Source organism: Mercenaria mercenaria, chromosome 15 (genome assembly GCF_021730395.1).
Source record: "Mercenaria mercenaria strain notata chromosome 15, MADL_Memer_1, whole genome shotgun sequence".
NCBI lineage: Eukaryota > Metazoa > Mollusca > Bivalvia > Venerida > Veneridae > Mercenaria > Mercenaria mercenaria.
Genome location: NC_069375.1, coordinates 66,872,114 through 66,897,888, shown reverse-complemented (window position 1 = coordinate 66,897,888; position 25,775 = coordinate 66,872,114). Strand labels below are relative to the sequence as shown.

Here is a 25,775-nt window from a genome sequence, read left to right as displayed (position 1 = left end):
AAATGTGTTTACAGTGATATTTAAACTACACTTGCCTTTTCTAGTAATAATTATATTCGACAATCATTATGCTGTCACTTATTCACGAAAGTATTTGGAAACTTGTAACCTTAGATAGATCGTTATTTGTAAAAAAAAACAGAAGGAAAATTTAGTTTTATTTTTTCAAGAGGACCAAGAGGCTGTAGTATTATCAATACATATGATGAAGTAAATGACCTTTCAAGACTTTACCGATAAGACAGACACCAGTACATCGAACTTCGGGGATAGCTTTAATGAAGTTGTGAACTGACAAGGACAAATAGTTAAATGAAAAGCGAATATCATATTCTAATATTTTCTTCGATCAGATATCTGAAATTTAACCTATAGGTTTCTCCGCCTATATTAATGTATCAAAATGGTAATAGAAATATCTGCTGAAATTTCATATCATGTAACATTAGTTTGTGAATAAAGGAAAGGTCGTGATAATACATTAATTATAACTGTAATTACATATACCATTCTAACATTTCCTTTTGCCAAAGGTCTGAAAGTCAACCAGATTCCATTTCACTTTTATTAAGGTGTAAACAAATGTCAAGTGTAAGATCTACTAAAATTTCATAATTGTTACTAGCAGAAACGAAAGGACCTGTGAACTAGAACAGTCGTAAAACAGAGTGGAGTGGCTTGTAATTCATTTTAGTGTAGGTGTTAAGGATTATCATGTTTAAAAGTGAAGAAATTGTGTCGAGGTCATTTAGATGCCAACTAATAAAAACCCATCGGTTATTTGTTTTATTATTAGTTTTACATATTCTCGGTACTACAGGCTTTACAAGCCCGCCCACTTAGCCCAATTGAGAGAGCGTTGGACTGCGGATTGCGGGATCGTGAGTTCGATCCCCGGGTGAGGCGTATGTTCTCCGTGACGATTTGATAAAAGACATTGTGTCTGAAATCATTCTGAAATCATTCGTCCTCCACCTCTGATTCATGTGGGGAAGTTGGCCGTTTTTTGCGGAGAACAGGTTTGTACTGGTACAGAATCCAGGAACTCTGGTCAGGTTAACGGCATGCCCGCCGTTAATGACTGAAATACTGTTGAAAAACGGCGTTAAACCCAAAACAAACAAACAAACAGGATTTTACTATGTTGCGCTAGCACAGAAACGCACAAAAATCAAAATATCTTTTTTTTTTTGTATGTAAAGGTCGACAATAGACAACTCCTTGTGACTGCAAAATATTCAGTTGAAACTCTGATTCTCGAAGGGATCTAGTGTTTTGCCTCGACAGAACCGAAATAAAACTTAAAATGATATTTTGTGCATTCTCTGAGTTACCACTGGCTATCGTAGATAAATCTTTTGGTAAAATAACTTGTTACACTTTGACGCTGAGCACCTAATTATTGCATTACAACACTTGATCACACATTATTTTGGTATAAAATCGAATCTTAATGAGATATGATTTTAAACAAATGCAACTACATTTCTTAACCTATTCTATAATGAATAGAAATGATTATTCGATAATGCTATTTGTTCTTTTAACACAGATTAATATGTACATGGTTGATTAACATTTAAATGTTTCAAATCACTGTTTAAGGAAAGATATCATTGTAAATATTTTGATTGGCGTTAAATACGTTACCTCTGCTCCCATTGACCAGCTGGCTACGGTATTCTTGCAGGATTTGACGGTACTCGGTGCGTCTGCCTCGCAATCAAACCTTGCACCATTTAGGTCCGGGTCCTTTAGGTCGCACCTGTACAGTATCATTCTATACACAAATGCTTCATTTCCGGGAGTTATTTCCGCTTCGTACTGAAAAATGTCAACTTCATTTAGTTTTAAAGTGATAGTGATCCAGTTAAAATTTTCTTTTCAAGGATTTGGAGTCGCGTACGGCGAGTTCTCCTAAACAACATATCAGAAAATCTGTGATAAATTTCTTCTGGAGTTGTCGTCCCTAAACAAGCCAGGTGAGGCAGAGTGTTGTATGGGTAAAGCGTCAACTTAATTCATGAATTTTCGAATCAAGGCAACTTTACTGGCCGCAAGTTTAGGAAGTTTTAGCCTACTAGAGTACTTCCTATACAATTTTAACCACCATGATACATAACAGGAAGTGAGATAGGAAAATTACCAAAATGGTCAAGGAGAGCTAAAACAAATTTATGCTTGTGTTGTACCAACATCTGTTTAAATATTTTAATGACTTTATTCTGTCCTACTAGCTTTTTAACATTAAAAAATCAGTGGAGAATTGATTTTAGAAACAGTTAATTAACGGACAGTTCATGAGGTATATTCTACTATAAGTAATACCTTGATTATATGACTTTCTGGTACCAGGCTGCTGAGATCAAAGACAATACACTGTAAGGAGGAACCAGTCGCTGGAATTACATACTGAAATGTAAAGTATTGTAAATTTTGTTAAAGACATCTTAAGTCGTAATGTCCAGAATAAATAAAATTGTTGATGAGGAGGTTGAATTGAAGAAATTTACATGTAAAACATATTTCAACTACTGCCATTTAACTTTGATCGACATTTTCCGTAACAAGATTTTCCTCGATTTCTCCATAACCTTTATCCAGCTGGCGGCAAGTAATTCTGCCTTTGCGACTAGTGCAGACCAAGATCAGCCTGCACATCCGCGCAAGCTCTGTTCGCTAATCAGTCAGTGGACCAGTCCATTTTAGAAATTTAGCAGGGTGAAGGTTAACTAGAAGACTAAACAATTCATACTATACAGCATTTTAGACTAAAGAATGGTTGTATTAGGATTTTTTTTTTAAATTTCAAAATATCGTGATTACTTTTGAAATTATCGTAAATTTATCATAAAAAAGAGAACGACGGGGTATAATCCATCGTAAATTCCAGCGATTTCAATACAAAAAATGTTACTTTTGACATACATTTTTAAATATCAATTTTGACTTCATTCGTAATTTATATAAAACTATCAGTATATTAAAGTTAGTATAAAAGCAATATTTCCTTTCAACACTTTTGAAAATGTCTCAAAATATTTCTAAGTTGTGAATTTGCCCGAAAAATAAAACATTCTCGATCATATTACTGATTTTATAAAATATATTTTTAAAATTCAAGAAGATACTGCTACCACCCACCCTAGAAGTCCATTTAAATGTTGTATAGTTTATATCTTTTGAAACTAAAGCAAGAAAACCCTGACACGGATAAGTTGGATCAAACAGTGGTTACGTTACAGAATTAAAAATAGAATTATCACTTATTCTACTGAATTCTAGAATTGTTTTAGACACTAAATTACCTCATGATTCTTCAATGGTAATAAGAATGTATTGGGTGGTGGAAAGCTTGGCGGAATTGCGTCATTTTCAAGAAGAATTATATTTGTGGAGCCTCGCTTGGTGTCACCGTGATAGGGAACCAGACCGTTGGCCAGTTCTGGATCGTCTCCCCCGAAACTCCAAATCAGCTGCAGTCGATCTTTCTGGAATTGAGAAAAATGAATGAATGAATGAATGAATCATCTCCCCCAAAACTCCAAATCAGCTGCAGTCGATCTTTCTGGAAATAAGAAAAATGAATGAATGAATGAATGAATGAATGAATGAATGAACTTAAAGGTTTTTTCTCTCGATTTGACGGTAAATTGGTGTGTACACATGGTAGATAATATGTTGAGGAAAGAGAAAGAAAACGATTTACCAGTTTTGAAACATTTTGTTATTATTCTCAAAAATAATTTTTGAATTTGATGATGCATGTCTTCGTTGATATTTCCAGCTTGCGCAAACGTGTATAAATATCTAGACTGTTCGAACAATAATGTCTTTTTTAAATCCATCTTTTATGAACAAAATGTGTTGAAGATAATTTGAAAAAGAAATGCAAAAAAAAAAAAAAAAAGAAAAAAAAAGGAAAATACGGTTAGGCAATTTGGAATAAGTGTCGGCTATGCGAACGTTTGAACATTATCGCAATCAGTTCTTATCTTTTTAAAGGTACACTAGACCAAAATATTAATAAAAATACGGGAAAATCTTAGCTCTGAAAAAACAAAACAAAAAATAAAACACAATCTACAGAAGCATAGAGAAAACATATACTTTGTGCACATTCTTCTCTTTTAAGTAATTGTGATCCGGTTAGAATCTTTTATTCAAGGATCTGGTGTCGCATACAGTAAGCGCTTGAAAACAATCTGTGAAAAAACTCTTTTGGAGTTGCCGCTCCTAATAACGCTCTTCGTTAGTCGACAGAGAGGGGGTGTAGTATGGGCAAAGCTGTATGAAACATGCGGTTTGATCTAACCGGGCATGAAAATGTTCATCGGAACATTCTTTTAATTTTTACTTTTCCAGCAAACATATTTTGACGTTGAGTAAGTGTCAAGTTACCGTAAAAGGCCGATCTCCCGGATCGCAGGTGACCAGTTTTCGTGAGAATCTGAGAATTGTCGTCCCGTTTTGTTCCTCACCATCTTGTATTATCCAGTCTTGACTGGTGTCCATATAGGGCGTGCGGGAGTCACTTTTCGTATGGTAATCCTGAAAAGAAAAAATGTGATTCGTCAGGTTTAAAGGGTCTATGTATAGTCCCATTTTTAGATATAATTTTTACAGATAAAGATAAATAATACATATTCTCTTTAAGGTAAAACGCCTCAAGGGTTTTGTCAAAGATTTTAATTTAAAAAAAAAAAAACACACGCTTTTTTGCTAACGGTAAAATCAATAAATTAAGTACAGCGTTTTGATGAAGTTATACTCTTGGTTTCGGTGAAACAACTATATATAAAATATCTACAGCTATAATAACCTACCAAGAATTGTCCGGAAATTATATTGTTGAAATAGAATTTAGTATGAACTTATTTACAGACTGCATATTATACATTTGCAGATTTCATAAATCAATATATAGGTGGCCAGGGGATAAATCGTGTTAGGCGCCTTTAAAATGATGGACGAATTTAACATTCCACTACTTATAACGTTGTATCTAAATACGAGATTTTCGTTAGGTTTGAAGTTACAAAATTACAGGTCATATGGTGACTTTCCAGCTTTTCTTAGTAAGGACACCGGGTGATCCTCGGGACATTATTTCAGGAACAGGCGGGCACCCAGGTAGAACCGCCGACTTTCCACGAACCAGCTGGATGGCTTCCTCACATGAAAAAAAATCCATCCCAGTGTTTCGGACCCCACAATGTTGATGGGCAAGTGGTTTAAAGTCAGCGACCGTAATCACCCAATTATGAAGACTCCCGAATAATAAATTTATATTCAAACAAGTTAACTTAGCATTGATTAGCAGTGAATGACAAAGAAATTTTGAAATGAATGCATTTTTATAACAAGTATGTATTGTGACATTCAGCTACATGTATATCATTATTGATGACAATAAATGCATATCATACATCATCATGTAAACATTTTGCCAAAGGTGAAATCAATGTATTTGATAATAAAATACAGCTGTTATATATGATCAAAACATGACATGCTTTTGTATGAGTGATTCGCGCATGCGCTGCGTAAGAAGTTAATCTTTTTATTTCAATAGCTACATGTCTATAATTATTACACAGACCATATCAAATAACAAGCAGTAAAGTGAAGAACCTTTAAAAAGGATTATGAGCGCTTTTGTTTAAGATTTCTGGTTACACTGCCAAATATTTACATCTCTTCTTTTTCCAGAACGTTGCTTGTTTTATTAATTTATTTATTATTTTTAGTTTGCTTATTTTCAGACATTTTACAACGGTGGTTAAAATGTTTGCGTTGTTTCAGTTTTAGACACTAGATAGATTAAAGTAAAAAGCCTCCAAATTGGGTAGAAATCTTTTATATGCGTTGTCCTAAAAAGTTGGCCGAAGTGCGCGCTACACGTAAAGCTACGCGTTGAAAATAACATAGTTTGATAAATTGGTATATGTCAAATTTTATTGACATTTTTTTTACACCTCGTACGCTGAGATCATACCATGCCCGCCCGTGACATCTCATTTTTTTCTGTAATACCTTAAAGTAACGGCTGTCAAATGATAAATGCGCTTTGACGCTATTATTTGTCCAATAAATATTTGTAAACAAGTTTGTTAACATTATTGCTATGTTTAAGCATTATCGAATGTAAACGAAAAAAGCTTTTTATATGCAGTTGCCCACGCTTCTATCAACTAGTATTATATATACTGATTTATGAGACATGGAAACAGAGATTTGAGTATATACGAGGGATGTTCGAAATGAATTGCTTATTTCAAATTTCAAGTTAGCCCAAAAGGGCTCATTTCATGCCCTCGAAGTACTCCCCGTGGCTAGAAATGCAAAGTTTCAGCCGATGTATCCACTTCTTGAAGGCGTCACGGTACGCTGATTTGGGCACAGTAATAAGGTACTGATGAATGGCAGATCCAAGTGCCTGCCGGGACTGGTATTTCCGTCCAGCAAGGAATGATTTCAATTTCGGAAACAAAAAGAAATCACATGGGGCAAGGTCTGGGGAATACGGCGGGGGGGGGGGGGGGGGGGGGGAGGCAAAACAGTTACTTTTTCTTTTCTTCAAAAACGCCGTAACTATTGCGGAGGTATGAGCGGGGGCATTGTCATGTAGAAGACGGACATGTTTAAAACCAGTGGCAGGGCGTCGTTTCTGATAATACTTTTTCAGTTTCTTCAGTACTACGTCTTTGTAGTACTTTCCGGTGATGCTTTTGCCCTTTTTCACCGGCACTTTTATTGCGACTCCTTCACCAGAGAAGAAGATTGCATACAAAACCTTCTTTGCACTCAAAGAACGTTTGGCAATTATTGGTCGTTTGCTGTGTTTAGTGGCCCAGATCTTATTGTTAACCTTTTTGACGGGCTCAAAATAATGGACCCAGGTTTCATCACCTGTGACGACATTGGCAAACTGCTTTTTGTCATATTTTGGAAACATTTGAAGTAGCTTTTTGTCCACTTTAACCCATTGCCTCTTTTGCTCATCAGTCAACAGATGTGGCACCCATCTAGCAGAAATCTTTCTGACTTTCAAATGCTTCTTCAAAATAAGGTGAACCGTTGATAGTGATATGCCTACCTTTCGTGCAATATCACGAACTGTAAACCTGGCATCTCCTTCAATGATTTCCTTTATTTTGGTAACGATTTCTTTACGAGATGCAGATTTTGGCCTACCTGATTTCGGTGCATTTTTGATGGACTCTACACCAGACTCAAATTTCTTTTTCCACCGCCGAACTGTGTCATGTGACACACAAGAAGGTACATAAGCAGTAGAAAGTTCAGTCATCAGCTGCTTCAAAGAACAACCAAGTTATGAGCGAGCTATGATGTAAGCCCGTATTTCATCATTCTTGTCGACGCTTCTACAAACCATTTTTACTACAGTGGTCAATGATTGCGTGTATTCAAATTTCAAATTTTAGTCACATTTTAGTAGAAAATATAGCTTCTCTGGTCCCAATCAGTTAAAAAGACTAAACTGTCACTACTGATTTATGAGACATGAAAACAGAGATTTGAGTATATATATGCAAATGTTGAACCAGTACGAATGTGTAGTACATTTCGGGCTCATATATAAAGCAGCATCGAAACTAATCTTCTTGGGTTAGTGGACTTGCTGTGACATATGCGTGTTCATTTGTACTGCTAGGCGCTTTGCCGTAATTGGTCTGGTATATTGTGGTGGTGATTTAGTTCGTATAAATTCTCTGTACTATTATATATATATATATCGTAATTTTTTGTACTTTTTTATGTCTCCGCTATATTTGTCTTGAGTTTGTTAATGGCCGAAGGCAAATAATGTGCCGATGTTGCTAAAGAAAAACTGAAAAAAACTAATTAAAAATGATCAATATTGGCTACAAAGACATGAAAAAACACGCACGCCATAAGTAGCATATTATGTTAACATCAATTACACTGTAATAAGTCTTAACATCATCCATATTGCTGACATATATTAATGACAGATACAAGTGTACTGGGCCGGTGCTGTTTATACATGAGTAAAACAACGCTAGGGCTTAGCGACGAGCAAGAATCCAGTTAGTGTTTATCAGTTTCAGTGCTTGTATGCAACTGGTAAGCGAACAGTATGGATCAAGATCAGACTGCACGGATGCGCAGGCACATCTAGTTCCATACTGATCGCAAAGCCCTGCCGTTGGTTTTCGCACAGCGGCGCGGCGCTCAGTTATGTAATTCAATAATATTTATAACCGTAAAAATACATACACTAATTTAACAAAAAATCTTATCTTTTCTCAAAAAAAAAAGCCTCAAAACTAAGAATCCAGGTTTACTATAAGCAGGAGTTGCGAATCCTTCTGAAATTCACTTCCAAAAGTAAAGGCTTTTTGTTTGAGTACATTGGAATACTATTGATACGGCTACGTTTTTTTTTTCAAAAGCATTACCGAACCTCCAACTTGTATTTGAATGTACTTCAGAAGCGTTCTTTTACTACTACCCATCAGCTGGTTATCCGGAAAAGGGTTTGTCCGCTTTCTAGTTTAGATTCTAGAGAGAAATATGTTTGTTTTACAGATTTTATGTATGTTAAGTCACTGTTTTATCTAATGCTGGAGGTTTAAGACTGTTGTTCAACCCTAATTTTGAAACCGCTAGGCACGGAGGAAACCAAGAGATCACCGCGATACAGAAAGAAAATGCTACTAAATTGTGCAACCTTTCTGTCTTTCGGACCCATATTTAAGGCTGTAAGTACATATAGAGATTATATCATAGTTCAAAACCGCAATGTTTAGATGATGCAATACCCTGTATATACATCTTAAAAGAATGGAGCAAGAACTTGATTTACATAATACGCGTATATTTCTTTTTCATTTTGTGGACGATGTATATTAGTAGTTGTACGCAAAATGTAATTTTATATATCCTATAAAAATGTAGAATTCCCTTATTGCTTACGTATGTATAAATAATGAATTAAATAAATTTCTATTTTTTTAATGTTATTCATTCAAAGAGATTTAAATATTATATAATAAATTATCTCCCTTTAATACATTATCTGTTTTCACTAACGAATTTTGACAAATGACTAAGTACATCTAAACATAGTACATAAATATCTACATGTATACACTTACACCAAGGTACATGTTTCCATCACTAATCCATCCTATAAGTAAGTCAGCCGGGTTCATAAGCCCAACATCTGAGATTCCGAACCCCACATAGCCCAAAGTGTTGACAGTGAGCTCAAAGTCTATATGAGTATCATTAAAACGCCATCCCATAACATAGTTCGCTTCATAATCCAATGCCCTGTAATATTTATAATCCAAAGTTTGGGTGCATATATGTGTAACCATAGAAAACAGAGAGGCAATAATAAGATAGTTTTGTTTTAGCGACATGGTTAATTATGAAAGACAATTGAGTATGTGGACCGAAAGGTTGAAATAATTTCGCCTGTCCATCAATCATTGTTTTTATTTCATATTCTTGTCTTTTTGTTGATTTGTTAATTTGTCATTTTTATGACATCCCGTAGACTAGCCCCTGAACTATGACATATCATTGCTATATTTTTAAAATCTTAACATGCATCTAGTGAATGTATCCAGTCTGTACGAATCGTTCGATAATCCTCTTAAGACAATATCCTCTTAAGACAATTCTTTAAATAGACTGGCTTGTGTTTCTCTGAGATGGAATCAGACGAAAAATAAAAAAAGACATAACATCTTATAACCAGTCTAGTGGCTAGTCTAGAAATAATTGTGTCTTTATTTCGTTGTATTGACAAGCGTCATTAAATGCAAATATCATAATATTCAATGTTACATGTATTTATACAAAGAAATACAAGCATAAAGAATTTGTTGTCATAAAATAATTGCTTGTTGTGTACATGTTATAGATCGATATCAAACGAAACCGGGATACAAAACCACGTACAGTTACAAGCAAAAAATCTTTAACGTGGTAAACATATCTTAAGTTATCTGATAATATGATTCTAACATAGATAAAAATGCATGGAATATAGTACACTGTCATTGTAATAAATTAACTCAAGATACCTATAAAACTGTCATAGTCACATACTATTTACACTCAAATGGTGTTAAATTAGCTAACAAAACAAAACTTTAAGGCGTACGCTAGAATTCTCTGTATAAGAGATGGGCGATTTTTTTCCCAATAATAGAATTTCTTCAAACTTTGGATATTGCAGGACAATCATCTAAGTAACAAAAATATGAAAGACATTCGTTAAGATGCTTATCCCTAGAAATAGTTTGCATTTTTGCCCAATAAAATTTAAAATAAATTAGTCCTTAGCATGCGAACTAAATTCTGACGCAATTATTCCACGGACACATTTTATACACAGATGTAACACTTCCGCCATGTAAACATGGCTTAAGTTTTTTGCTTATCAATATGAGCGAATTCTGTACAAAAAAATGAATAATTTTATGATTTGGGAAGATAGTACAAGATAGACATGATGACGTAAATCCAGGTCTTTTAAGTACATGGTATGAAAACGCTCTACACAGGGCCTCGATTTAAGTTACGCCGAAAGAATATTTTAATTGGCGGTAACTCGCGATCCTTGGTTTCGTAGACCGGCGTCTGACTACTCGAACTCGTCCAAATAGAGATTCAGCTATGCCAAAGAGAGGTAGTGTTGACTGCATTTTCACGTTTCTTTAATAGGTATACTTGTTTATCAAATTCTCATTATACTTACTTATCCAGAGCTTATATGATATTCGAATATTAGTTAACTTAGAAAAAATGCAAACAATTAGATTATCTTCCAAGCTATTTACAAAAATAAGCACGACAACACTGATTCATTGACCGCACGTGTCGATGTTAAAGATAATATCATCTTCTGAATAGTAACTTTCTTTAATGAAAGAAAGTAAAACAGCTGAAAAATATCTGATTCTTAAAAAGTTGACCTATTATCACTGTCACGACGAACAACGTTTTGTTTAAAAAAAGTGTCAAAGTTTGTTTTATTTTTCAATATTTATGGTCTAAATCTCTATGGAAACGGTAAGTACAACCGACACAGAGTTACAAATCACAGCTGACTTGTCTGAAGTTAAAAAGAACACTACCTTTTAGAGTGTTGAGATACGGAAGAAGTGGAAAAATGGTAAGACGCCAGATTACGAAATGAAGGGCCGTGAGTTCGAGATACCGCTCTTGCCAGCATCCGGATAAGAGCCCCGTGAATGGGTACAACCGGTAAGCTAAAGAACGAGTGAAGCTTCTGTGGTAGGGGAATCTTCTGAATTTCACATTTCTACTGACTTTCTTCAGGAGTAGCCCATATAGATTACCTTAGATGTGGGTACTGGGTCTTCTGAGGAAAGAGGCCTTCGTGTGTATCGGTGCTATATGCCGGATACGTTCAAAAACCTGGCTTACTATTCACACAGAGCTGTATTAATTAGCCGGACATGATTGTTGTGCTTGTTGCTAAAAGACTTTGTCTGTCTTTAGTTCGGATTTTTTTCTCTCACTCTGTCATCCATCTGGTCAGATCGCTCTGTTTCTCTACCGAAAGAGAGCGAATTCGGCCACCTGCCTTTTAAGCGAGTTTATCACGAAAGCCGTTCTATATAAAACAGTCATAATTACATGTAAATATGAATAAGTTTAAAAACATAAAGTTTTAATGGTGTTGCTTTCAAAATGAATCATTTATGTAAGTTATTGGTATTAAATTCTTCTGGTTTCAAGGTTTTATATTTTATATGCTATACGTGTAAAATAGAATAAAAGACTCGCATGCTAGTTTCTAAAATTCTCCCTGCAGTCAGTGCATCAGGTAGAAAGGGGGCAATATAATTAGACACAATATAAAAGGAATTTAATTGCACTGTACTCTTGTGACACAACTGTTCAGAAAAAAATATTTTATTTAGCTTTCATCATTATCTGATGGCATTCTGATTGTCCAAACCATTAGACAGCAACCAGAGTTTTACAAATTTTTAATTCATTTGTCTGTGACAATTTTGAGGTTGCTGGTTATTGTTAAGCTATCAATAGGTCACTTACTGGCCTTCGGGAAAAGTTATAATAATTGCATTTATCTCGCTATGTTCTGTTACCGCAGAACATGATTTCTTTCGAAGGTCAACCTAAACATATTAGGCTCGGTCATCCGTTTTTATTTGGCAAGGAACATATAATAAAGTGAATCATTTATTTGTTACAAATGTTTACCTCCCATTTTTTTTTTGATATACTGTAAATCAGATAAACTTAATTTGTTACTTATTTCAATATATGAACTTTTGATCTAGATCTATACTTTATACAAAAACATCTAAAATTCAAATATAATTGACATTTGCAGAATTTATGAATTTATTCAACATTTCTTATGAAGACAATTCAACCGAAATGAAATGTCCCTGAGAAATAATACCACATGGAGTGGGGAAAAACACTTTAATTTGCACTTTCGTCAATATCTTTATCTTTGGAAAATAGTAAAATATGGAGATGGAATTGCATTTTATATATTAAAAAGAGCAGATCTTCAGCTTTAAGGTCAACCTTTGAATACTACAAAAGAGGATAAAAAGACTTGACAATGTTTTTGAAATAACAAGTTGTTTAATACTTTTAAGAATATTTTTAAATTCCTAATACAAGAAAAGATGACATGATAAAGAACTCTGACAAACAGCCGCACCAAATCCAGATACGCTTGGCCTCTGAGATGAGCTTTGATACAAGAAAGGCCAGTTTAAATATTCTAAACGACTTATTTTGTACATATTTTAAACAAAATCTCGGCCGTAAACACACATTTGTTTCTGTATGGATCTAGTTTAAGGTAAAGAAGGTGTATTGAGCGGAATTTTCAAAAACAAATTGCACCATTGATAACATACGTAAGTAACAGCAAAAGTTAATCTTTATCCGATGTACAATTATTGAAAAGGTCAAATGCACACTTTTTACGCAAATGACGTCGAAATTTATTTCACGTTTTGGCCTAGTCGGAAATAATTGTAACGTTGGCATTTTCATGGCGATTAATTTAGTTTCGGGGCATTCATTTTATTTTTATTTTTTTCTCATTTTATATATTATGCCACTCGAAACCTATACGGTTATATAATTTTCAAATATATGCTCCTACTCTTCGCCGAAGGAACGCTTACTTAATATGCAAAAATCATGCAAAAATCATTCTATGGAATTATTGTTTTCTTGCGGAATGGCTAAGTAGTGTGCAAAAACTGGTCCATAGATTTAAAAAATAACAATTAATATTATCTTACAAATTTATTTTACTGTAAAATGATCAAACAAAAATCGGGGGTCACCGACTTCGTTTTCGCAGTATTGTCATAAATTTTCCTCTACCCCCATTTTCTCGTGCATTTTTTCTGACATAAAAAATCATAAAAAAATCATTTGATACATGATTATATGACAAGAACCCTTGGACAGCTTTGGCATCTCTAGAAGAAACTTAATTGTCATAGTCTGGGAGCATAATATGCCATACTTTGGCTGCCACATTCATTGATTCAATTCAAATGCTATTCGAAGAAACTAGTTTCCAGTGAGAAGCTAATTTGGAAAATTTAACAATTGAAATTTTGCATTCAACACAAAATGACTGATGAAACTTTTTGTATATATATAAGTGAAATATTTGCTAGAAATCGTGTATATATCGCGTAATGAAGAATATCCTACAAGAAGGGAATCTGTAAAGTAGTGTATGTATGAAAGTGAAGACGATAGAAATCGACTCAATTAAGGAACACAGTCGGGCACCGTCTTGACTTGTTTATATAAACCGGTTTACTGCGCACAAGCTATTGCTCTGGGATCACGACCATGACTTCTCATATGACACCAGTACTGGCTTTTCCAGGAAGCGGACTCGAGAGTGGTTCCAATAATTTGAAGCTTTCATCACAATCGAGCTAAAATAAATTAGTATAAACAAAATATACGACAGTATGAACAACAACAGACAACAACAAAGAAATACAAAACAAAATAAAAACGTCATATACTAAAATGCTTGCCACAAGGGTTTGTCTTTTTCTTTAATATCACGCTGAATTTTTAAAATTGTTGTCGAATATTGAATTATTGAATTTTATGCGTTAAAATCGCTGACTGATAACCTTCATGTTATTATTTCTTGTTTTTTTTATATTTATTGCCGTTTCCAAAAGTAGCAGTGATATTAATGTTTTAAAATTAACTTCCCTCATTTTATATAGATACTATTTGACAGCTCCATTATATTTTGACAACATACAGACTATCATGATTTATCGTACGTAAATGTTTTCACACGGACCTTAAGATAAGACATCAGTTTCCAACTGAAATATAAAGGAGTGTCAACGGAAGAAGTCCTATTTTAAGAATAGTTGTAAGAGTATAAAGCCGATAATTCAATATTCCTTTTTGGGATTAAGCCAAGAAGTAGTCAAACGTTTTAAATGTGATACATTTGAGAAAACACTTGTTGCAAAATGAAAGCAACATTCAGACACATATATGTTAGAATACATAACATGTGTTGCCTAACTAAGGATGTTGGGTTTCTTTATGCCTGTCTATTAATGGAAGACGCATATTTCTAAAGCGTTGTCATTGGGTGTTATAGCAAAAGGTTAGTTATTCACTTAAAACGACTGCTTTATGCATGACATAAAATCGCTCCTGATAACTGAGTATATGCAGTGTGTTTTCCTGTATGGCCACAAAATAAATATCCTACAAAATTACGGACCCGAAAGAAAACAAAACCTTTCAGGAAACATCTATGTATGACTGAGCATTACTTCTAGAACATCATATTCTATTTGTGTTAACACCATTAATTCAGTTTTCTTTTAATGATACACTAACGAAAACATTGATTTTTAATAAACTTTTAGATCGAATTTCAAATGCATGGTTTCAGTTGAAAGGCCTTTGATTACAATTTCTAATGAACTCACATCACTATGGTGTTAGATGAAGGCGGAACATCTTAACGACGCTCGATTGGCTAGTTTACGTACGACACGAACATTCTAACATGTTCTAACACATCATCCTATTACACACGTGAGTTTAAACGGATGTTTAAATCCAAGAAAAATGCATGTTGGTTTGTACTTATTTATTTTAGCTCGATTGTGAGGAAAGCTTTCAGCGTACTTGAACCATTCTTAACATGCTTAAGTCTTCTTCCTAAAAGTCAGTACTGGCGTCATGCTACAAGGAGCGGTCGTACCAACAATGGGGTTCGAACCAACGACCCCCGGATTTTGTTGCCGACACCTTAACCACTAACAACCGCTCCCTTTTAAAACGTGTGTTATGTCACGACGTCATAATGTTTACTGTTCGAATAGCGGCTGTTGGCTGACGAGTGTATTATCTCAGCAAACAATGCAGCATTGGATACATTAAAGCAAAATAAAGGATTAAAAGAAAAAGAAAACCTATAGATACATGAATAAATTTCAGTTTTTGTAATTTCTGTTTGTGTTTGAAATACGTACGTGGTCTTGAACTTGTAGGAAACGTAAGTTAGTTCTTTTAATGAATCTTACATATTTTGAGTGAGTATAATATTACATTACGATTTTAGCGGATGTGTACATATGTTGATTTATATTTCATCAATGTACTGAAAGATGCATTAACTGATAAAATATAACCGTGCATGCAGGTCTCTACAGATATAAACAAGAGCTGTATCCATAGGATGACACATGCCCCCGATGGCACTTTGAATGAATAGTTATGGCCGATGTTAGAGTTTAGGACCTTTGACCTACGGAGCTGGGTCTTGCGGGCGACACGTCGTCTTACTGTGTCACACATTCATGCGTAGTTATTTTAAAATCCATGCATGAATGACAAAGATATGGACCGGACACGCCCATCAATGCACTATCATGAAAAATGACCTTTAACGTCTAAGTGTGACCTTGACCTTTGAGCTACGGACCTGGGTCTTGCGCACGACACGTCGTCTTACTGTGGTACACATTCATGCCAAGTTATTTGAAAATCCATCCATGGATGACAAAGATATGGACCGGACACGCCCAACAATGCACTATCCTTTAAAGTCTAAGTGTGACCTTGACCTTTGAGCTACGGACCTGGGTCTTGCGCGCGACACGTCGTCTTACTGTGGTACACATTCATACCAAGTTATTTGAAAATCCATCCATCGATGACAAAGATATTGACCGGACACGCCCATCAATGCACTATCCTTTAATGTCTAAGTGTGACCTTGACCTTTGAGCTACGGACCTGGGTCTTGCGCACGACACGTCGTCGTACTGTGGTACATCCATCGATGACAAAGATATGGACCGGACACGAAAATTGCGGACAGACTGACAGACTGACAGACCGACTGACGGACAGACGGTTCAAAAACTATATGCCTCCCTTCGGGGGCATAAAAAATGAAATAATCACATCGAATGCTGTTCGTATATATTCAAACATAATATGATCTAAATAAAAACTTTTGATAAAAATATTTCTTAATTACTTCCGCGACAGCGTTTCTAAAGATATTATATTACAATGTTCACCCGTTTTTAAGTTGATTTATCTTGGGCCTACAGAATATGTAACGATTTAAAATGCATTTAACATATTAAAATGAATTGTTTGTATCAACTATAAAAAGTTTGAAAATACCAGAAATTCCAGAAAATTACGTTTTTTACCGTTTAATCTTTATCGTTTTGTATTGTTTGGAAATCCAATATGAACCACTGACTTGTAAATGAGAATTGAAAGAGTCCCTATTTGCTCATTTATAAAGCAAATGGAATGATACGAAATTTAAACAATCAGCTAGAATCCAAGAAAAAAAAAAGCAATGCGAACAGATAATGCCAAAGATTTACGCACAATGTCAATGAATCTTATCGCTCTAAATTGCTTAAACACAGTTAAATTATTAATCTTTTATTTGTTGACTAGTGTTCGAGTATCACTTGTGTACATATTCGTATTATGTACAAATATAAAATTACAAAGTGCAATACCAACCTCATACCAAAGTATAAGAGACAATTATTACTAAGTGATGTCTATTTCATAATCCACAAACATATTCATACACTCTAATCAATTTCCAATTTCATATCTACACACAAACAGTTAGGAAATGATTATGATATTGTCTACATAATATGTTAGATATAAGTCTAGAAGAATTAAATAGTTACTGTAAGATGTGTTGAACAAATGAGATGTGATTAAAGAGCATGGAAGTATAAAATGGGAACAAAGCTGCATTTGAGTGCACAGTATTCGCAGTTTAAATGTCCATATATTTTAACTAAGTTCATTGGACCGCGGTCCTTCTGAACAAAATGCATCTGTTAATCATATACCTATATGCATATACCAGTAGGTACTGTGCACCGCTTAGCTCAGTAGGGAGAGCGTTGGTCTACGGATCGCGGGGTATGCGGATCGCGTATGTTCTCCGTGACGATTTGATAAAAGACTCTGTGTCTGAAATCATTCGTCCTGCACCTCTGATAATTCATATGGGGAAGTTGGCAGTTAATTGCGGAGAACAGGTTTGTACTGGTACAGAATCTAGGAACACTGGTTAGGTTAACTGCCCGCCGTTACATGACTGAAATACTGTTGAAAAAACGGCGTTAAACCCAAAACAAGCAAACAAACAAAACACCACTCCTACAAGTTACGTCTAGAAAATTACATTAATCAAACGCACAACACCCAACACATTTATATTGCACAATCATATATTATTGTTGACAAGCTTTTAAGGAAGTTTCTTATGATCCTCTGCCTTCTGAAAAGGCTTTGAGTACATACAATTTTGGCTTCCTCTTTATATAATTATACAGGAGTATATTTGTGTTTTACATGCCATGCCTTTTGTTTCCATTGCGTGTGTTAGAGATTCACCTGGCGGGAATTACTTTTATTTACACTGTCACGCGACTTTGAAACATGATGGGAGTGTGGTTGTATGTGTGTGGGGGGGGGGGGGGGGGGGGGTTGGGTGCGCACCATAAACCGATTAAAGCTCCCCAGTGGTGTTTTTGTCACTGACCGTTCCAGGGCGATGCCGCACCATGTTCCTTTATTTGTTTTGTTTTGTCCTCGGTGTGTTTGCTTTGAATGTTAGTGTGTGTGTGAGCAGTGTGTACTTCTGCGTGCTATTGGTTTCATTTTGGGGAGACTGCGGTTTTGGAACGTAGCATTTCCTGTTTGATATTTATACTTGTTGTTTTTTTGTTAAGTAATATCGATAATATCAATATTTGCTTCCTTGTATGTAGCTTAATCAGAATTATCTAATTTCATATTTTAGACATTCCGATGAACCTTAAGCATTGCTTAAAATTACTCATCTACATATTTTAGACATATTTCTGAAATAAATTTATTTATCTTATTATTTTGTAGAATATATTTTGAGACTTTGCGATAAATTGTAAGCGCTGTTTAGAATTTTCGGACAGTAATTGTCGAATTGTAGAACAGTTATAAGTCAGAAATAATCAGATAACTTGTATGTTATAGTGCATTTTATTTGACCTGGCGGGGCGTGGTTTCGCAACGGTCCACTACATTATTGTGCAGGGTATGTAGTACATGTAACCATTATAGCGTTGAATTTTAGTCGTTGGTTACCGCAAATTGCGGAATTAAACAATTATATTGCTCTACCTACTTTGCTCGTGTTTTGAGATTACCATTATTTGCATATGTCAGAGATTAACTCCGCCCCGCCAGGTCAAATAAAACGGACTATACGTACATTAAAAAAACAACAACAAAAAAAAAAAAAAAAGAAAAAAAAAAAGTAAGCATCATTGTCATATTTTGTCAACTGGCCCGATAATTTGCGTTTTCTTTAGAATATTCATTTCTACTAACGTCCAAGCAATATGATTATGGTGAATAGCCATCTTGCATTTACATTTTCTATAGAAGGCACAAAAGACATTTTCCAGAGATAAGATAATGACGTCATTTGGCCATATCTATACATACAAAAGGTGCATTAAATGTCATAATTAACAGAAGGCACCTAATAGATATTTTGGAAAGCACAGTTACTCACTACAGTCATGGCGGATCAATACGCTACAAAAATATTAATGTAATGTTTTCTCTTTAATATACTTTTTTTTTGTAAATTGTTGAGTTTCAAAAAATAACTTTCTTTAATGCTTATCTTTTTATACTATATATACATTAAAGTTTACAATGGTCAATATATGAAATGAAAGAAAATTGAAATAAACAAACAAGTTCGTAAATAGAAAATATTTATCTGTTGACCTATTAACTTAGACAAGAAAAACACGATTACCCAAAATGAAGCGTAAGTGTTGTACATGCAATATAAAACTTGAACTAATGGCATGTATAGTTGCAAAGAACAGAAAACAGTTATTGGTTTTGACATGTGAAGTTGTGTAAAAATAAACATTATTCAAATATCTTTCCAATACTTAAATTTAAAATACTGTGTTATACATGTCCTTCCTTATTATTCTTCTTTTCAGTATAATTTGAGTATTAGTTACTCAGTTTACTGCAAAGCCTCCCTTGTTTTGAGACAACATGGATGTCAAAAAGCAATTTATATTCTGTAGTTTCACTGAAGATTCTATCAAAAATGCTGTTAAAAAATAAGAGTCTAGGTTTTCTGGATTGTCCTGAATCTTCTTTTTCTTTATTCCTGGTGATACATGAGATATTCTAGTAAAAGAATGATATTGATTTTTTCCTTTGAAAAAGAATTGTGACATTCGAATTCAAAATACCAAATTTGAGCCACACCATGAGAAAGCCAACATTGTGCATTTGCGACCCGCATGGATCACGACCAGCCTACCGCGCAGTCTGGTCAGGGTCCATGCTGTTCGCTAACGGTGTATGTAATTGCAATAGGTTTTGAAAGTGAACAGCATGGATCCTGACCAAACTGCGCGGATGCGCATGCTGGTCTGGATCAATGCTGGCTGCAAAAGCTGTTGGATTTCTCATGGTGCGGCTCATTAAGCAACGCAAATTGATAATCATTTTAACTTTTTTCAATGTGTTGAGAATAGACGTTTAAATTTATATGTACACATTTATGTTTGTTTTATTAATTCTACATGAGAATACATAGATCTTGGCATATACAATTATTTTCAGAAGCAGACCTTGGAACGTTCGAAACAATATGTCTATTGTTTTTCCTGCACGTCTTTCACTTTCTAAGTGTCCTATCATTGTGAATAAAACCAGATGGACATGTTAAATATTATTGTAGAATAAATGGTAAACAAAGATTGACAATGTTAATAAATCAGAAAAAAAAATACGAAGGGCTTAGGAAGGGCGAGGTGTTTAAAGTTATACTTCAGCTGGAGAAATTCAAAATCCCCATGTTAAGTTATTAAAAAAATAAAACTCGCATTCATAACGAAAATATTTTTTTACAATTGAATTAAAACAATATCACGACTGAATCTTGCTTTCATGTGAACGTGAGAATATTCTATTCAAAATTTCAAAACTGACAATGAACTGCTGTCTTTTTCAACGAATATCGCTTAATTTCCATATATTAAGTATCAAGAGAATTCCATAATAAAATTCACGACTAAAAAGTAAGAAAAAAGAAAGAAAATACAGAAAGAAAAAATAAATAAGTGACTTGGTATTCCCAGTTGTTGAATTAGTTATCGTTTAAATCTATTTTACATCTGTTTTCAAGGAACAATTATCGCCTCCAACTGAAATGAGAAAAAAAACCATGATAGAATAATTCCCAGTGGAATTATAATTAAAAAAAATCGCTCGAGACTTCACATCATTCTTTGAAAAAAAGTAATACCAAAACCTTATCGTTCATACACCTCACATTACTTTAGAAAGACTCCAATCCATTTAAAAATGAAATTAAATGCTGTTGCCGTTTAGGTGCTACGACTATTGCAAACGCTTTGCCGCAAATTTTGGTCCCAGAGGTCTGATTCGGTTGATTATCGTGGTGTCGTTTCACACTCCTCTGGGCTTAACGTTTTTTTATAACATCTTTATCGGATTTTCATTTTATGTTTAGTACGCTGCATAGTTCATAGGTTATCAGAATACCAGATCTGTATCATCTGTTAAATCGCGGAAGAAACTCAGTTTTAAATTTCATCGTATTTTAATATCTCGGATAAAATGCTTGATATTCAACTATGCAATGTTTAGAACATTTAAGGCGAATTATGCATATCGAAATTATAAGACACAATGGTGTCAGAAGTGGGATTGGTCGACCAGACACAGTAGCTATTCGAACATTATTAACACCCATTCAACTGCAGCAATAATTTGTAAAGATTCCTCTTGTTTTGTTCTATTGTTACACATATAATAGTTTTATTCATTTTTCAGAGTGACGTCTTACCTCAGACAAGACAAGGACAGATCCATAGCTTCAGCTAACCAGCTTTAGTGGTCACAGACTGATAGACAGTTGCAAACGACACTTGGATTCTGGGGTGAGTTCGTTCCTTTTATTTTTCTTTTGGGTTTATTTTGTGTCACTCTATGATTAAGCCACCATATATCTGTGCTGAGAGTGACCGCCCTTGACAAGGAGAGTTATCCTACTCACTCTTACTTGTGCGTCGCCCTACTTCTCCCAGTGATCCTATTAGGTATTAGTGTGCTGTATACATACCAGATACAGTATTATTTTTTTTTATTTGTGTGTGTTAGCAAGCTTGTTTACTTGCATATACTTTTAACCTACTCTTATGTTTTAGTGCTACACAGTTGTGTTATACCTATACTTTATCTTAGGATAAAACACTTTGATTTATTTTTGTTTATTTGTTACACTAAAGTGTTAACACTAGTTACAGTTGATTGATATTTGATAAGGCTAGGGTATTGTTACAGCCTACTGTCACTGTACTTTGTTGATTGTTGCCTATGCAACCTTGATTGACACATAGTACTGTTGCGCAACTTAGTGTATTATTTTAGTGAGGACGTTTTGTGTAGTATATACGTAGTGTATAGTACTTTGTTTTGGCTTCAGTGGTAACTGTATAGCTTTAGTGTAAACTAGTGTAGTCTAGTATTCCCTCACGATTGTTTATTTAGTGTCTCAGGTTGTTATAGTAGCTGTAGTGCGTAGTGTTGTATAGTGTTAACGTAGTGTAATTAAACATGACTAGTGTAGTAGAGTTAACGAAGGTAGGAAAGGAGTTAGGTTATGAAGGAGAGGAGTTATGTAACTTTGTTAAGGAAGAGCAGGCTAGGGAACGTGATGAAAGACATAGTAAATTAGAAGCAGAGAAAGATAGGTTAGAGTTAGAAGCTAGATTGCAGAAAGAAAAGATAGAATATGAACGACAAAGTAGTTTAGAAGCAGAGAAGGAAAGATTAGAATTAGAAGCTAGGTTACAGAAGGAAAAGATAGAATATGAAAAACAAAGTAGTTTAGAAGCAGAAAGATTAAGAGTAGAAGCAGAGAGAGAAAGAGAGAGAGAAAGATTAGAGGCAGAGAAGGAAAGATTAGAGTTAGAGGCTAGGTTGCAGAAGGAAAAGATAGAATATGAACGTAAGTTAGAACAGGATAAGTTAGAAATGGAAAAGGATAAGTTAATGTTAGCTAGAAAGTTAGAAACAGAGAAGGAGGAAGCAGAAAGTAGGAAATTAGAAACAGAGCATAAGTTCAAGACAGACTTAGAAAAGATGAGTAAGAAAAAGGTAAAGGTTAAGATATCTCCCTTTGATGAGAAAATTGATTCCATGGATGCGTACTTGAATGTGTACGAAACGTACGCTGTTGCGCAGGATTGGGATAAAGAGATATGGTCACTTAACTTACCGTTCCTTCTAAAGGGTACGGCAAGAGAGGTTTTTGATAGGCTTCCGTTGGAAGATAGGAAGGATTATGATAAACTGAAAGCCGCTTTGCTACGTCAGTTCGAACTCACTGACGATGGCTATAAGAAAAAGTTTAGAACTGAGAGGCCTCGTGATAATGAGACCTTTGTGATGTTTCTAGCCAGAATAAGTAGATATTTAGATGGTTGGCTTAGATTGAGTAAGGTAGAGAAAACGTTTGATTTATATTGAATTTTGTTAATTTGTAGTTGTAAATAATAGCTGCAGTTTATCATTTCCGTATCTATAATGTTTCATCATATACTTTTCATATTTTTCTCATACTTTAACTTTAGTCTTTTAAGTAAGTAATTTTTGTAATAATGGAAGTAATTAGTGACGTATTTTAATCACGTGACGTTTGAACTTAGTAGCACATATGTTTTGTATAAGTAGCACGTACTATTTATGGGAGCCTACGGAGGTATGGTGTACCCAAAGGAGCAGTTTTATGCCCTGAATTATTTGTTTTGCTATGGTGCTTACCATATGTTATATATTTTAGCTTCTTCCGCCAGACGATTTTTCCTGGTGATGTCATAACCCGGAAGTACAATGCCCGAGGTTCACTTGTCTTCACTCGCCTGGATGTGATATTCCCAGCGCAGAGCTTACGTCCCATGGTTGTGCCGTAAACCGCAAAGACGATGATTTTTGTTATCCTCTGAAGTCAGCTCAGGGATGCAATCACCTACCACCATAGGGAGCCAACACGGAATCAACGTATTCACGGTTTAAAGGGACTGAATTTAGAAGCTATGTTTTGTTTGTGCTACTTAAAGTTCATAATTACATTAAAGACCTGTGTCACGTCAGATTAGAATGGAAGTATAAGAACTTTTGTATCTAGAGATACTGAACTTTTTTTTTTTCTTTCTTATAATCAGTTTATTTTTCTTTTCATATCTATTCATTGTAAATAATCATCTTATGTAAATAAATTTGTAAATATTGTAAAGGGTGTTGATTTGTTCTGATGGTTGCTGTCGCCGGTACGGCCTTTCCTGCCACGCATCCGCGCAGTCTGGTCAGGATCCGTGCTGTTTGCTAACAGTTTCTCCAATTCCAATAGGCTTTGAAAGCGAACAGCATGGAGCCTGACCAGACTGCGCGGATGCGCAGGCTGGTCTGGATCCATGCTGGTCGCACACCCACTATGTTGGTTTTCTCATGGCACGGCTCATATGGGCCAACACCAGAAAACATTATAAATTCAGGATTCGAACATTTTGACTAGTCAAAATGCAGTGTTGAAAGGAGTCGGGGGTTGCAACCCGTGGATGATTGATGTAATTACCATTTAACATGTGATTTCATATTGCCCTTGATACATATCCTATGGGGGCATTCGTGGCCTTGTTGTAAATGTAGCTGACTTGAAATCACTTGCTTCTCACCAATCTAGTTTCGAGCCTCAATCGGAGTGTTGATTGTTTTATGTGCGGAAGCCATCCAGCTGGCTTAAAGAAGGTCTGTGGTTCTATCCAGGTGCCCGCTTGTAATAAAACAATGCACGGAGTGGCACCTGCGATCTTTCTCCACCATTATAGCTGGAAAGTTGCCGTATGACCTAAAATTGTGTCGGTGTGACGATAAAACCAACAAAAACAAAAACTACAACGAAAAATAAAACAACAAATAAACAACAACGAAAAACAAAAAACAAAACAAAAACAACAACAACAAACAAATAAAAAGAGCAAAAAAAAAAAAACAACAACAAAAAAAAACAACAACAAAAAACATATTACCCTATGACAGTCATTGGTCATTGGCTTTCAACCTTGGACCAATACCTTTAACATTTGACAAACAACCTGTCCAATATGAAATCATATGATTAATACAATTATAGTACTGGGAGAACAAATGTTCAAGACCAGATATAACAGCACTTGATGCAAGTACATAAAATAGAAAAAGTGGAAACTCCACAGGTCGCTCAACACAACAAAAATGAAAATGTTGCAGGCTCGGTTTGATTGAGCCTGTTCATGTACGGTAGTGAAAATGCATGCTAGCCTTTTTGCGGCCGCCGCCACATGACACTTAAAATCTCCTGTTGTAGTAAGTGAAGAACATATGTTGGAAGCCGAAGCATAAAACGTACGTAAGCAAAATATATAAAAGACACACTCAATTTGATTGCGTCTGCTCATGAGAGGTAATCGAAAGAACAACATAATGAAAAATGAAATTGCAATGTATCATCTGCAGAGCACAATAATCGGTGATGCACAGCAAACTTTATGTGGGTACCAAGCTTAACACAAGTCATGTTGATTCTAATATGGAAACTTCATCCTTACGTCAATAAGTCCTACCTGAAATGATTCGTCGTAGCACGAAACACTAACGTACAAAATTTTGCCCGAATTGTCAAAAAAGATATTTGAAGAATCTAAAATTATTCTACTTTTATCTTCTGAGACCTGCATAATGATGCGTCATTTATTTCTGGATCTTGCACAATAGAGCCGCATTTCGCGAAAATATATGTTACGGGTTAGTTGGATGACATAGTAATTCAAAATTAATATCTAAACACAGGCTCTTTGATATATGAAGATTAAAAGAATTCACTTCTATTATAGATATAGTATCTTGAGTATCGATATGTTTTATTTGTATTTATTTGTCTTTTGGGATTGTCATAGGTAATAAAACAAAATTGTTTTCATCCACTAAATTGATAAAGGATGCATGTTTAACTTAATTTAAGTTTCTTTCGAAGCGTAGAACGCAACCAAGCAACATTATGGGCACTATTGTTTAGACTGTTAATAGTATTTTTG

The 25,775-nt window shown here is 34.8% G+C and overlaps 1 protein-coding gene across 1 annotated transcript in view; it reads right to left on the bottom strand.

Annotated features, from left to right (window-relative positions):
- The window catches only part of LOC123527633 (DBH-like monooxygenase protein 1 homolog), a 29,569-nt gene extending 20,135 nt beyond the window's left edge, over positions 1 to 9,434 (bottom strand). The window contains exons 1-5 of the mRNA XM_053525504.1: positions 9,147 to 9,434; positions 4,402 to 4,551; positions 3,309 to 3,491; positions 2,329 to 2,412; positions 1,651 to 1,824 (exon numbers count right to left, since the gene is read on the bottom strand). Coding sequence (XP_053381479.1) covers positions 1,651 to 1,824; positions 2,329 to 2,412; positions 3,309 to 3,491; positions 4,402 to 4,551; positions 9,147 to 9,416 — 861 coding nt within the window. The 5' untranslated portion in view covers positions 9,417 to 9,434. The remainder of the gene's footprint in view (positions 1 to 1,650; positions 1,825 to 2,328; positions 2,413 to 3,308; positions 3,492 to 4,401; positions 4,552 to 9,146) is intronic.
- Positions 9,435 to 25,775: the final 16,341 nt, after the last annotated feature.